The sequence below is a fragment of the Rhineura floridana genome, chromosome 21, assembly GCF_030035675.1.
Source record: "Rhineura floridana isolate rRhiFlo1 chromosome 21, rRhiFlo1.hap2, whole genome shotgun sequence".
NCBI classification, from domain to species: Eukaryota; Metazoa; Chordata; class Lepidosauria; order Squamata; family Rhineuridae; genus Rhineura; species Rhineura floridana.
Genome location: NC_084500.1, coordinates 17,116,551 through 17,130,843, shown reverse-complemented (window position 1 = coordinate 17,130,843; position 14,293 = coordinate 17,116,551). Strand labels below are relative to the sequence as shown.

At 49.3% G+C, this 14,293-nt stretch overlaps 2 protein-coding genes across 6 annotated transcripts; one reads left to right on the top strand and one right to left on the bottom strand.

Annotated features, from left to right (window-relative positions):
• Nucleotides 1-442: 442 nt before the first annotated feature.
• LOC133374406 (diazepam-binding inhibitor-like 5) lies at nucleotides 443-3,003 on the bottom strand. Of its 5 annotated transcripts, none has more exons than XM_061605303.1 (2): nucleotides 2,944-3,003; nucleotides 443-907 (listed from the first exon to the last, which is right to left on the bottom strand). In XM_061605303.1, exon 2 carries the CDS (start codon nucleotides 821-823, stop codon nucleotides 560-562), a length of 264 nt encoding a protein of 87 aa, XP_061461287.1. In that variant the 5' UTR covers nucleotides 824-907; nucleotides 2,944-3,003; the 3' UTR covers nucleotides 443-559. The 5 variants fall into 5 exon arrangements, with proteins under 5 accessions (XP_061461287.1, XP_061461283.1, XP_061461282.1 ...); XM_061605299.1 differs by lacking the exon at nucleotides 2,944-3,003 and adding an exon at nucleotides 2,154-2,353; XM_061605298.1 differs by lacking the exon at nucleotides 2,944-3,003 and adding an exon at nucleotides 1,906-2,149.
• On the top strand, nucleotides 2,139-12,415 carry GEMIN4 (gem nuclear organelle associated protein 4). Its single transcript, XM_061605274.1, has 2 exons — nucleotides 2,139-2,556; nucleotides 9,079-12,415. Exons 1-2 carry the CDS (start codon nucleotides 2,427-2,429, stop codon nucleotides 12,249-12,251), a joined length of 3,303 nt encoding a protein of 1,100 aa, XP_061461258.1. The 5' UTR covers nucleotides 2,139-2,426; the 3' UTR covers nucleotides 12,252-12,415.
• Nucleotides 12,416-14,293: the final 1,878 nt, after the last annotated feature.

Genomic DNA, 14,293 nt, shown 5'->3' with positions numbered 1-14,293 from the left:
ATTCTAGCAGACCATAGTTGAGGACAGACCATAGTTCAACGGCAGAACCCCTGCTTCGCATGCAGAAGGTCCCAGGATCAGTTCCTGGTATCGCCCATTCAGATCAGATGGGAAGAACCTTCTCTGCCCGAGACCCTGGAACCTGCTGCCAGTCAGAGCAGACAATACTGGACTCAGTGGACAAAGAGTGGCCTGGTATTAAGGAACCCCCTATGTCCTCAGCGCATCAGGATAAGGTTTTAAAAGCCTAGCACCTTCCCTGTTTTGCTCATTTGGCAGGGATTTTTGCTTTTAATTACCCCGCAGAGCATACTCTGACAAGCCTGCAGTGGGGCAGTCCTCCAATCCCAGCAGGACTGTACCACAACACTAAACCAAGCGCATAGCTCCTGATTTGAAGCTGAGAGGAGGTCTACGAAATTTTGGGCTGTTGAGATGTTGGAATGCACTTTATTGCCTTAGCCCGCCCAAGAACAGCTGGGGTGGAAAAGGATGGAACTGCAGCCAGGCATATGCACCAAGCGCCTGGAAGCTGGACCGCCTGCTGCCCTCTCTGCCATCAGCCGCCATACTTTTTCTTCAGCTCCTCCGCTTTGGCGACGTAGGTCTTCATGGCCTCCTCCTTTGCCATCCCTCTCCGTTTACTCCACGCCTCCCATTTGGCTTTGCCTTTGAGGTCAGTGGCACACGGGCAGGGCGTCCCACAGTCCCCCTGGGTGGCCTGCTTGTACAGGCTGTAGATCTCCAGCATGTCCTCGTTGGGGATGGGCCCCTTCATTTGTGTGACCATGGCAGCGGCTTTCTCAAACTCAGCCTGAGACATGTTGTCAGGAGGGCGCCTTCCTTCAGTCCTGTGCAGAGAGCCCGTCGGGAAATCAGACGCACGTCATACTTGAAGGGGCTGTCCCTGCAGTTTCAAGCAGAAAGCAGAGAAAGGGAGCAATTTGTTTTCGGCTGCTGCTGGAAATAATGATGACGACAATGAAGGCTTTTGCTCGGAACAATATTCCTGAGCGGTAGTACAGTGGCCAATTCAGAAGTGCAGGGCCCCCTTCATGAGAGTCACAGCCACGCCCCTTCTATGCAACCTTCTAAAATTTAGAATAATCTAGCCAGGCTTAAATACTGCTTTCTGCTTCTCTCTCTGTCACCATTGGACTGTCCGTTTTCCCTGGCAGAGGTATTGCCTGAATTACTGGATTCACTGCCTACATGCTTATCGACTTGCTGCTAGAGTCTTCTAGGTGGCTGACTCGCCTCCTTTCATTCATCTGGAGCCCATTCTGATTGGCTCCAATCAGCAGGAAACAACAAGGGAGCAAGTTAGAAGACTCTTCTCAGTGGCTAAGGCAATCCTGCCTGCGCTTACCTCGGTGTAAACTGCCCCGATGTGAGATGATGTTATTTGTTAAAAAGGAAATGAGCCTCAGAAGTGCAGGATCCCTTCATGACAGTTATAGCCATGCCATGCCACACCCCCTACCCTACCCTCTTTTTGCTGCTGGACTGCGAATTAGATTGTTGCTAATGCCTTCTTCCGCCACAACAAATGTTCCTATTATTATTGTTGTTGTTGTTGTTATTATTATTGTCTTTATACCCCGCCATTTTTTCCAAAACTGGAACTCATGGCGGCTCCTATGAGGCAATGAGCATGAAAGAGAGCGTTAGCTACTGAGAAGAGCCTTCTCAGTGGCTGACTCACCTCCTTTCACTCTGATTGGCTCCAATCAGCAGGAAAGGACAAGGGAGCATGTGTGAAGACTCTTCTCAGTGGCTAACACCCCCTTCATCCTGATTGGCTCATAGGACGCTGGAAACATAGGGACCCTGCTCCTAAAAAAGTAAGGGGTCTAAGAGCCCCTGGACGAATACACCCCTGCTCCCGAGTAATTATCCCCCCACCCTTGGAAAGCCGCTGCCAGTCCGTGCAGACAATACGGAGCTAGATGCGTCAGCGGTCTGCCTCGGGGCAAGGCAGCCTCCCGTGTTCCTAGCGATCGCTGCCGAGCTCCCAACGGCGCGGGCGGCGATGGCCAACGAGGGCTTTAAACCGCGGCACCTCTTCGCTGGGAAGCAGGGAAGCCCCGGCACGTATTGTGCGAAGGGCGGAGGAGGAAGAGCCGCCCCCCTCAGGACCGCCCCTCTGTTACCAGCCGGTGTAAGCGGGCAGCCGGGAGGCTTTAGGGCCCCGTGCAGTGTTGCGCAGGAGCCGGCAGAGGTAGCTGTTTCGACGGCGCCTCTTGTGCAGCCCCGTCTCGCTGGCCGAGCAAGACCCGCAGCCGGCACGTGGGGACCGACCGGGGAAGGAGGAGTCTGGCCAGGCGGGTTGGGAAGCAGCTGCCGCTGCTGCTGTTGTGCGCGCTTTGGCGGAGCCGTCGGCGCGCCCCTCTCCAGCGCTTTGTGCCGTGCGTCCTGAGCGCACAATGGCCCGCGCCGCCGCCTCCGGCAGGGCCCCAGACGGCGGCGCCGAGGACCTCGGCGTGGGCAGGCGGCGGAGGAGCCCCGAACTCGGCCATGCCGCGCTGGGAGGCAGCCCCGCAGCCATGGACCTAGGTGGGTGGCGGGCGAGCGCGGCGGGGCTTTTTGAGTCTGCTCCCCCCCCCCCCGCGCGGCGACTCCGCACCGGCCTACTCGGAGTAGACCCGTTGAAATGAATGGACCTCAGGTCAGTCGTGGCCATCCATTTCAACGCGTCGGACGCGCCGTGTATGTCTTGCTGGTCTTCCCTCTCCCCCGAGGAGGCGCTGGTTCTCCTTTCCCCGCTCCCGTTTGATCCTCGCAGCAACCCTGTGAGGTAGGCTCGGCTCAGAGAGAGGGGGAATGGGAAGTGACTGGCCCAAGAGCACTCCGTGAACTTGGGCTCCTGCTGGGAGAAAGGGTGCGATATAACTATTATTAATAATAATAACTTGGTGGCTGTGTGTGTACATGGGTACTTACACGTTTACAGGGTTAAGGCTGCAGTTGAGTACTCTGTAGTTGTGCCTTGAACTCACAGGACACACCTCTAAGTAGCCATGCATAGGATGGTGCTGTAAGTGGCGCAGCTACAAATTGGAAAGGGTCTAGTTCGAATCCTGAGCCCACTTGGTAGCCCTAGGCTAGCCACCGTCTGTGTACACACCGTACATTTAAAGTAAAGATGACAGCTTGAGCACTTTAACCCTTGAAGAGCGCTATACAAATGTTGATGTTGATTGCTAAGGCTGTTACTGCTAATATTATTAACAGAAATCATCGTCCCTTCCCCTCTTCTGCTTTCTTCAAAGAGGGAAAAAGCACTTTGCATGTGTTCAAAAGCATTGGATGTGTTTTTTTTAAAGCCACTTCCTTTCACAAGCACTCTACATGAGCTCAGATGCTCCTTTCCCTTCCTTAGTTCCTTTTTAAAAAAAAGTGCCTACAGGGGAACCGTATTCTGCAGTCATTGTGCTCAAAGGTGTCTGTTTGTGCCTTGAATAAAAAGTTGCTTTCTTGCAGAAGGTATTCTGTTCAAGCTCAGAAGCTCTTTGCACTTGGGTCACTCTTTTTAAAAAAAGTTCTTATTTTACTTTAATTTCTTGATTTCAGTATTACTATTTTATTTGAAAATACCGTAGAGTTAGGCTGTAATTCCTAAACACGCTGACTAGAAAGTAAGCCCTTTTGAACCGGGTTGGAAATGTGGCTAGGATTGCCCTGTTAATTCTTTTACTTGGCATCTGGGAAGAGGGTTTTGTGTTAGTGGGGGAAATGAATTGGAGGGTTTTCTGCAGTCCTGAAGCAAAGGAGAGCTGATGCATGTATAGCATTTTTCTGAATCGGTTGAAAGGAACGAAAAAAAATTACAAACCATTAACAAGTGGCACGACTAGGACCTGGGAGACCAGGGTTCAAATCCCCGCTCCGCCATGAAACTTGCTGGGTGACCTTGGGCCAATCACAGCCTCTTAGCCTAACCTACCTTCCAGGGTTGTTGTGGTTACAATGAAGAGGGAGGGGAACCATATGCACCACCTTGAGCTCCTGAAAGGAAAGGTGGGATATAAATGTAATAAATAAATAAAATAATAAATGAATTAGAAACATTATTTCAGTGTTAACAGCACTTCTTAACTCCCTTGGGGACGAGTCACACTTGATGGTGACCAATCCCCGGATGCAGCTGGGATTGTCCCCCATAAGAACATAAGAACATACTTCATGGCCTCCATGACAACCATGGGGCTGTCTCAATTTGTTACTGGCCCAACGCATGTGTCGGGTCACACTCTTGATTTGATCTTCGCCACTGGTCATGGAGATGGTGATCTGGAGGTGGGGTATTTTTCATCTACTCCATTGTCATGGACAGATCACCGCCTGCTGAGTTTTAGACTTACAACGACTCTTTTCCTCTGCAAGGGTGGGGGACCTATTAAGTTGGTCCGCTCCCGGAGGCTTATGGATCCTATGGGTTTTCAGAGGGTTCTGGGAGTTTTTCCGGCTGATAGTACTGGCGCTCCTGTCGAGGCCTTGGTCGAACTGTGGAATACAGAGATGGCCCGGGCTATCGACACGATCGCTCCCGCGCGCCCTCTTCGATGCAGAGCTCATACAGCTCCGTGGTATACCCCGGAGCTGAGAGTGATGAAGCAAGAGAGAAGGAGGCTGGAGTGCAGATGGAGACGAACTCCAGACGGATGCAATTATGCTTTGGTAAGTGCCTCTACTAAGTCATACATAAAAGCGGTAAGGGCGGCGAAGAAGTCCTACTTCGCTGCCTCTATCAAGACATCTCTCTGCCGCCCAGCAGAGCTTTTTAGGGTTGTACGAGGACTCTTACATTCTGGTCCTCAAGATACCATTGAAACATCTGAAGCTCGCTGTAACGACATTGCAGGGCACTTCCAAAATAAAATTGCATGCATCCGTAGGGACCTAGACTCTGATGTTACGAGAGATGGATCCACTGAAGTGTCCAGAACACGGTCTTGTCTTTCATTATTGGATGAGTTTCAGTTGGTGCAGCTTGAGGAAGTGGACAAGGTGCTTGGAATGGTGCGGGCGACCACGTCTGCTCTAGATCCTTGTCCATCTTGGCTGGTCAAGGCTAGCAGGACTGGTACCACCGGCTGGGCCAAGGAAGTGATAAATGCCTCCTTGAGTGAGGGAGTAGTCCCTAGTAGCCTCAAGGAGGCAGTAGTGAGACCTCTTTTGAAGAAACCTTCCTTAGACCCAGATAACTTGAACAATTATAGACCGGTGGCGGCGACTTCCGGGAAGGGTGACTTAGCCTGTGCCTGCTTTTGAGACGGGCTCCTGCCTCAAAAGAAGCTTATTCAGATATATCAGTCAGTTTTTTCTTTTTTTTTTGACTGATTAAACTTCTCCCGGGTAGGGAGAAACGAAGAGATTAACCTCAAAGCCTATTTTTGTTGGGACGACCAGATCTCATTAATTTATGGGACGAGGTCCAGCCGACGAAGGTGGGACGGATTTTTAACAGCAAGCTCTACCTGTTTAAGCGAACGTCCATCTTATCTTCTAAGAGAGAACGCACTAACAGGCAAGCACCCTTCTTTCTATATTTTTCTTTTACTTGACTTAAATTGTTGCTGTTTAAAAGAGATTTGCCAGATTGATCGGTTTTTGACATCTCACTGGGGAGCCGTAACTTCTCTCTGCTACGCACTAATTAATAGCTTATCTCTGTTTTTGTTGCAAAAAGCTGTCCTGGATTTGCATTCTAAAGATACACACAGAAGAGGGATTTCTATTCCAGATTTTTATTTTGAAAAATATTATACTGTTTTGAGACTACTCTCTTTTTGGTCTATTTTATTTTGACGAATCTGTTTCTTGACGATTGCCATTAATTGCTTCGATCCTGGGAACTGCATTTTGTTTACTTAACTATTGGAGAGATAAGGCTGTCTGCTCTGTTTATACTGTGATGTCACCAAGTTTGGAGTATTAACCCAATTGTTGCTGAAATAAGAAGTGGTTTTCCTATATTTTTCTTTTAAAATGGCAATTAAGAAAGTGGCTGAGAATCTGGAAATAACTATGTTTCAGAGAATAATGAATGAGATTGAGATAACGAAAATTGAATTGAGTAAAATGAAGCAGGAGATTAAAGATATAAGGGTCCCTGTGAGAGAGGTGACCCTGGAAGGGGTCCCTGTGAGAGAGGAGACCCCGGAGATTGGAATAGGGGTCCCTGTGAGAGAGGAGACCCTGGAGACTGGAATAGGGGTCCCTGTGAGAGAGGAGATCCCGGAGATTGGAACCAACGTGGAACAGGAACAAGATTTGGAGTCTATGGACTTTAGAAATAAAATCTATTGTTTGGAACTCAATGTTATCTCTGAAGAAATTAATGAAGATTCTAGAGATAAAGTTATCAATGGCATGGATTATCTTCTGGACTGGAATGATGTGATGGAGCCCAATATAGAGAAAATCTATGGAATTAACTGCAGTCATGTGACAATGGAAAAACTTTTAAGAGATGACCCAGTGTATTTTGAAAAAAAGAACAGAGATATGATTTTACAGCAGTATTTCAGCAACTTATTCAGAATGGATGGCAAGAAAATATTTGGGATAGAGGTAATTCCCATCAGACTCTTATTATATGACTATGGCTTTGACAGCAAGATTATTATGGAATACTGATAATGGAAGATTGGATATTGAAATTACTGGACTTAACAAGACTACTGAAGATGGAAGATGGAAAATGGAACTAATAGAGATAATAGAACAATGGCTACTGAAATTACTGAACCTAACAGATTCTGATGTGATGGATTAATTGAAATGTTTATTTTGACTATGGTTATGACAATAAGATTATCATAATTAGTAATGAGATGGATTAATCGATATGCTTATCTGGAAAAAAAAAATTGATAGATATATTTCTTAAAGAATTGAAACCTCTCTTTGACTTTTTGTGGAAAGAATAAAGTAATGTTTATGAGATTTGATGATTAAGTAAGATAACTACTGGAGGAAAGTGATTTTATAATATGACTTAAGAGACAGGATTGCTATATATTATAGACTTATAACTGATTTGATCTTTGACAAATGGGAAGTCAATATTTTACTCTTTATTTTTTATTTTTTTATTTTTTTTTTCTTCTTTTCTTTTTTTCTTTTTGTTTAACTATTTTTGATTTTGTTTTTTGTCTTTGAATGTTTTATGATTTTGTCTTGTATGTTTTATGAAAATCTGAATAAAAATTATTGAAAAAAAAAAAAAAAACAATTATAGACCGGTGGCAAATATCCCCTTTTTGGGCAAGGTTCTGGAGCGGGTGGTCGCCAATCAGCTCCAGGTGCTCTTGGATGAGACCGATTATCTGGATCCGTTTCAATCCGGTTTTAGGCCTGGTTTTGGCACTGAAACAGCCCTGGTCGCCCTGTACGATGACCTTTGTCGGGAGAGGGACAGAGGGAGTGTGACTCTGTTGATTCTCCTTGATCTCTCAGCGGCGTTTGATACCATCGACCATGGTATCCTTCTGGGGAGACTCGCGGAGTTGGGAGTTGGAGGCACTGCTTGGCAGTGGTTCCGCTCCTACTTGGCGGATCGTCGCCAGAAGGTAGTACTTGGGGAACATTGCTCGACACCTTGGACTCTCCATTGTGGAGTCCCTCAGGGGTCGGTTTTGTCCCCCATGCTTTTTAACATCTACATGCAGCCTCTGGGTGCTGTCATCAGGAGTTTTGGAGTGCGTTGCCACCAGTACGCTGATGACACGCAGCTCTATTTCTCCTTTTCATCTTCTTCAGGTGAGTCTGTTGATGTGCTGAACCGTTGCCTGACCGCGATAATGGACTGGATGAGAGCTAATAAACTGAGACTCAATCCAGACAAGACTGAGACACTGTTGGTGAGTGCCTCCCCTGCCCAGATGGTGGATGTTCACCCTGTTCTAGATGGGGTCACACTCCCCTTGAAGGAACAGGTTCGTAGTGTGGGAGTTCTTTTCGATCCTTCCTTGTCTCTTGAGGTGCAAGTGGCCTCGGTGGCAAGGAATGCGTTCTACCACCTTCGGTTGGTAGCCCAGCTACACCCCTATCTGGACAGGGATGACCTCGCCTCAGTTGTTCATGCTCTGGTAACTTCTAGGCTGGATTACTGTAATGCGCTCCACGTAGGGCTGCCCTTGAAGACAGTTCGGAAGCTTCAGCTAGTGCAAAACGCAGCAGCCAGACTGCTGACGAGGACCAGCCGGTCAGCACATATAACACCTGTTCTGGCCCGTTTGCACTGGCTACCTATTTGTTTCCGAGCCAGATTCAAGGTGCTGGTTTTGACCTATAAAGCCTTACACGGCGTGGGACCGCAATATCTTGTGGAACGCCTCTCCCGCTATGAACCTACCCGGTCACTTCGCTCAGCATCTAAGGCCCTCCTCCGGGTACCAACCCATCGAGAAGCCCGGAGGACAGTTACTCGATCTAGGGCCTTTTCTGTAGTGGCCCCCGAACTGTGGAACAGCCTCCCCGAAGAAGTACGCCTGGCGCCTACGCTTCTATCTTTTCGGCGCCAGGTTAAGACCTGGCTATGCTCCCAGGCATTTTAAGCGTTTATGTTATAATTTAATTTTTTTATTTTTTCTTTTTTTGTTTAGTTGCTGCTTGTGTTTATTGTTTGTTGTCTGATTTTATTGTTGATGTTTTGTATTTTAACCTTTTTGTACACCGCCCAGAGAGCCACTCGCTATGGGCGGTCTATAAATGAAACAAATAAATAAAAAATAAATAAATAAATAAGAAGAGCCCGCTGGATCAGGCCAGTGGCCCATCTAGTCCAGCATCCTGTTCTCACAGTGGCCAACCAGGTGCCTGGAAGCCATCTGAAGCCCAGGAGAGCCACAGCCAATCGGTGCAGAGACAGTACTGAACTAGATGTGTGCAAGGGTCTGACACAGTGTAAGGCAGCTTTTTCTGTGATAGGACAGACCCCCCCTCTCTGCTTGGGACCACAGGAAGCTGCTGCCAGTCAGAGTATACCATACAGAGCTATCTGGACATATAGTCTACCCTTGGCGTCCACTTCCTGCATTGTACTCACTATGGGTGTCTTTGTTTCAACAGGGCCAGTGACCATCTGTGGAGAAGTGAGCATCTTGCATGGGGGGTTCCTGCTGGCATCCAAACTCTGCCACCCCAAGCCCCTGTCAGAACTGGCCAAGTCCGACTGGCCCCTAGTGGGCAAGCCCATCATCGATGCCTTGCAGGAGATCTGCACGTCCCATTCCTCATACCCACCGCAACCCAACGCATGGAAGAGGAAAGCGGCTGTCATTCTCTGGTCCAAAATCCTCTTGGACAACTCGTCTCCCTCCGTCTCCGCTAACCAGAGGTGGAAGGAGGACACCTTCTTCTCGGCGAGCAACATGATCCCAGAGATCAACCATACTGTCCTCTTTGAGCTCTTCAAAGCGGTGAGTGCGCCCCGGCTTTTTACGCAGCTCCTCTTGGTGCTGCCGGAACACGTTTGCCCGAGGGAGCTGGAGACCTTTGTAGGGTACGTTGCTGACCAGACATCTCCGGTAGACGTGTCGTTCTTCTTAGATGTCTGGTGGGAGATTATGAAACACAAGGAAGGCCAAGAGGACAGGCTGATGCTGCTGTTCCAGGCTGTATCCCACCAGTATCTCTCGGAGTCTGACGAAACTGGCCAACTTCCGAAGAGGTTCAGGAGTGATGCGCCTTCTTTGCCAAGGTCCTCCCTGGCCACTAGTATCCTTCCGATCTTGACGGAAGGGTTAAAGCTGATCAAAGAGAGCGTTGGCCCGGCTAGGATGAAGTGCTACGCTCTTGCCAACCTGGTGGAAGTGTTGTCGTCTGGGTTGGTCACTGCCGAGCGCGAGACAGAGTTGCTGCCTGTCCAGACTTACTTGCACAAGATCGCCTCGGTGGTGACCCTCTGGAGCAACGACTGTGAGAACCGATATAACAAGAGGGATCTGGATGAGAAGGTGAAGGAGGCTGAGAGAAGCGTCAGTTTGCTGAGCACCGCCAAGCTGCCCAGCGAATCGTTGCCCATCAGCTTAGGCTTTCTCCGTGGCTTGCTGGAGGAGTGGTCTCCAGAGCTGCAGGGCCTGTTAAACGACCCTCAGCAGATCTGCTACGAGAGCTACAGGCTCCTCGATGGCCTGGCCTCCCTTGAGAAGAAGTTGACCGACTGTGCCAAGTCACAAGAGCTTAGCAAAGAAATGGTACAGGGGATGTCGGAGCTGGGTGATCTCATTGCAGGTTTCTTGAAAAAGATCAACCCCGAGTCGTGGGGCAAGAGCTCCGACAGCGACCTCGCGGCTTCGGTGGCCATGGTGATCATTGAGAAGAAGATGGACCGACACGCGGAGATGTGTTCGGTTTTTGCTTCGGAGAAGAGCTGGGCGTTCACCAACGATTGGGTCGCTTGCCTCGTTCGGAACAAAGACCTGTTCCAAGAGCCAGAACTGCTCTTGAAATTGCTGGAGACGGCGGCAGCTTCCAGCTGCTCCACTGAAAACCGGGAGCAGCAAGCCATGGTGGCCAGCACTATCCTTGAGTGCTACATAGAACTCTCCTTGCCAGATAAGAACAAAGTCATTTCGGGAGTCTTGGCTACTTGGGGCAGGCAGGGCCTTTCTGGGGTACTGGCTGTGTTCTCCGAAGGGTTCCAAGAGGAGCTCAATGTCTCCTTCAACCAGATCATCAAGAGTGCCTCTGGCGAAGGCTTTAAGAAGTCTGTGGCTTCAGTGTCCCGGGTGGTGGTACTCAACCCAGAGGCGACAATCAAGAAAATGATTAACTTAGCCATAGCCAACTTAGGGACGCACCAGTTCATGGCAGAGATCCTGTGCTCTTTCCCGGCTCTGAGCTTCCGAGAATCTTGGGATTCGCCGGAAGCGCCTGTCAGCCTGCTGCTAGGGTGTTTGAAAGAGTCTGCCTGGGACCGGCTCTCCTCAGCCAAGGAAAAGGAGCAGTTCCTAGAGTTCGTAGTCCATCTGATGCAGCCAAGCGGAGCCAGCCCTCTCCTCTTCCCGGCGGAGGTGACCCAGAGCCTCGTCATTCCTTTCCTGAAGTCGGACTCCCCTTGCATCGAACTGTGCTTGCAGGTCCTCGACAAGGTTTTGAAAGTGCAGGTGCCTTCTGAGGAGAGCTGGGTTCATACCTGCCACCCGTTCCCGCTCCTCTTATGCCTCTGCAGACTCCTTGACGGGTTCACACAATACTGGCACGAGCAACAAGGGCAACGCGGCTATTCTCTAGAAACCAAAGACTTGGTGGCCACCAACCTGGCTCAGCTGTGCGACGCGGTCTCGGTCCAGAAGGACTGCCTGTCCCCGGACCTGTGGACCCAGTCGGTGGCTTGGCTGCACAAGAAGGTAGGAGCCTTGGACTGGACTATCGGCCTCCGCTTGAAGAGCATCTACGGAGGACACTTCAAGAACGAGGTCCCGGCCACCCTCTTTGAGGTCTGCAAGCTCCCAGAGGATGAGTGGACGTCCCGCCCACTCCCAAATTACGGGGCGGGCAGTGGGCTTCTGGCGTGGATGGAGTGTTGCTGCATCTCCACGGCCCTGAGAGAGCAAATGCTCGTGCTGCTTATGGTCAACGTGGACAACCCCGAAGAAGTAAACCTCTTCAGCAAAGGGTTCTTGCTGGCCTTCGTCCAGGTTTTTCCGTGGTGCAGCCAAAGCGAATGGCGGAGGCTCGTCCACGTGGTCAAAAGCCTCTTGGAACGGGAAATTCTTTACGTGCCTTACTCCCTGGAGTACATCCAGTACTTGCCTTTGTTGAACTTCCGCCCTTTTGCCTACCACCTCCAGTTCTCGGTGCTTCTGCTGAGGGCCTTCCAGTTCCTGTGCAGTTCCAGCGGCTCCACGTGGCTGCCCACGGAGGCGTGGAAGCACGTGGCGAGGCTGTACTGCCTCGCCGTGTCCGATTTGCTGGGCTCGGTCAAGAGCATCGCTCTCTGCCAGTGGCACTCCACGGAAGAGAAGAACGTGACACGGGAGTTGTCCTTCATCCACGTCCAGCTCTTCTGCCACACCCTCCATGTGGCGGCCATGTTGCCAGACGACGGCACCGGCGAGCCGCTCCTTCTCCTCTCCTTGGAGATCCTCTCACAGTACAAGATGCTCCATGATGCTGATGAGTCCCTGGGCAGCGCCCTGCGGAAGGCCAACGAGAGGCACTTCCTGGAGTCCATTGCGGAGAACGTCACCAACAAAGAGCTCCGTACAATGCTCCTTCAGAAGCTCCGTAAGCTGTGACGTCTGCTTCTGTTGGCAACCGCAGGTGCTGAGGATGATCAGAACTGAAAAGGTGCGTTCTGAAGCCAAAAACCCGGGTTCATTTTGAAAGCATTTCCACAAGGGATAGGGTGAAGGCTGCTGGTGGGAAATTTGGAAGATCTATAATAAACCTTTTATCTCTTTCCTTGTTTTGGACTGGCTAGTCGCTTTGAGACTTGTTGAAGGGCCTAATTTAGCCATGTCCTTTAATTTTGATAGGTTTTGTGCTACTAGAAAATAAGGGGCATGGATAACTCGGGTCCATTCATTTCAGTGGGTCTGCTCTGAGTATGGCTAAGTCTGGGTGCAACCCAGTATTATTACTACCTGAATCGCTTTTTACGTGCAAGGCGATTTACAGCCATGCTGTTAAAATAGCTTTAAAAATAGTTTTAAAAACAGCGGGATGTCTCCGACATTAGTCATACGCAGACCAGATCCGCTCAAATGAATGGGCACCACTGACTTAGGCCCATTCATTTCAGTGGGTCTACTTGTGAGTAAGGGCCACAACTGAGTGGTTGCAGCATTTGCCTGCAGAAGAGCCCAAGTCCAGTCCTTAGTATCTCCAGATTGCATTTGGAATGTCCCCCTATCTCCTACCTTGGAGAGCTGCTGCCAGTCAGTGTAGACGATACTGAGATAGATGGGCCGGGGGTCTTAACTTTGTATAAGGCCACTTCCTATGTTCCCAAGAGAGGTGTTCATTTTGTTTTGCTTTGAGGCCTTTTGATCCAGGTGGACAAGCTTACTGAAACAAAAATGTATTGGTTCCCCCCCCCCCAGAAAGCACAGATAGCGGTCGCCTCTTTTACCTCGCTTGGGATATTGTTCCACAGAACAGGGGCAGCCCCAGGGAAAGCCCCGCTCCACAGTTACCATGGAGCAGGCTTCTGATATATTTGAGGATTGAAGGAGAAACTCTCCTGCAGACTGCAGTGGCTCACCGGATATGCAAGGTCTCTTGCGCGGTCTGGTAGTCGCAATATTTATTTTGTTATTATTTATTTTGCAAAACTGTTAGGTACCCGGTTGCTATTGCCCTTGCCTCTTGTGAATACTTTCATGGCTGAAGATGCTGCAGGAGGCAGAAAGGGGCCTGGCTCCATGGGGGAAGTTATCAAGGCATCTTTTGCAAAGTTGAGGGGGTCCAGGTCCAGGGGATTGGCCGGCCTCTTAATCTCCAAATGCTAAAACCCAATCAGGCCATCGAATGAAGCTTGTCAAGATTTCAAGAATTCTCCCGGGGGGGGGGTCAACTCCCAAGCCCAGGGCAATTGATCCTGGCCAGGCACAACCAGTAGAAGGCATACAATGAAATATAAAAAAAGGAGGGGTGTAAACCCAGAATGCCAAAGGAGGGAGTTTTCAAAATGTTTATTATATATCTTCTATGAAGAAATGGCTTGTGTAAAATGCCCAACGCGTTTCAGCCCATCAAGGGCTTTCATCAGGGGATTATAGTTGCTAAAAACTCTATATGCACCAAAAGTGTAAAATTTCAATGCTGCAGCAATCAAATAAATTCTTGAATATTTATTTATTTATTTGATTGCTGCAGCATTGAAATTTTACACTTTTGGCGCATATAGAGTTTTGAGCAACTATAATCCCCTGATGAAAGCCGTTGATGGGCTGAAACGCATTGGGCATTTTACACTACAAGCCATTTCTTCATAGAAGATATATAATAAACATTTTGAAAACTCCCTCCTTTGGCATTCTGGGTTTACACCCCTCCTTTTTTTATACAGGCACAACCAGTGCCTCCCTGACAAGGGCTGAGTTAAACCAACGCCAACCCTGCAAGGTAGGTAGACCGCCACCACCCCTTAAACCTGGTCACCCACTCTGGGCCAAGGGGAAACCTAAAGTGCCAGAAACACACCTGCCAAGGATTCCAACAGAAAAGAGCCAGGAATGCACTCTTTGTCTTGGAGCCTTCAGGCAAAAGACCCCAATGTATGGTAGTCTGTAGCTAATTGGCCACGGTGCTGGATTCAGAGCTGTTTGTTTCATTT

What these genes read in the sequence shown, in the direction of transcription:
- LOC133374406 (XM_061605303.1), bottom strand. Translation starts at nt 823, where the DNA reads ATGTCTCAGGCTGAGTTTGAGAAAGCCGCTGCCATGGTCACACAAATG.
- GEMIN4 (XM_061605274.1), top strand. Translation starts at nt 2,427, where the DNA reads ATGGCCCGCGCCGCCGCCTCCGGCAGGGCCCCAGACGGCGGCGCCGAG. An exon ending in CCCCGCAGCCATGGACCTAG is followed by an intron (nt 2,557 to 9,078) that starts GTGGGTGGCGGG and finishes TTGTTTCAACAG; the next exon opens with GGCCAGTGACCATCTGTGGA.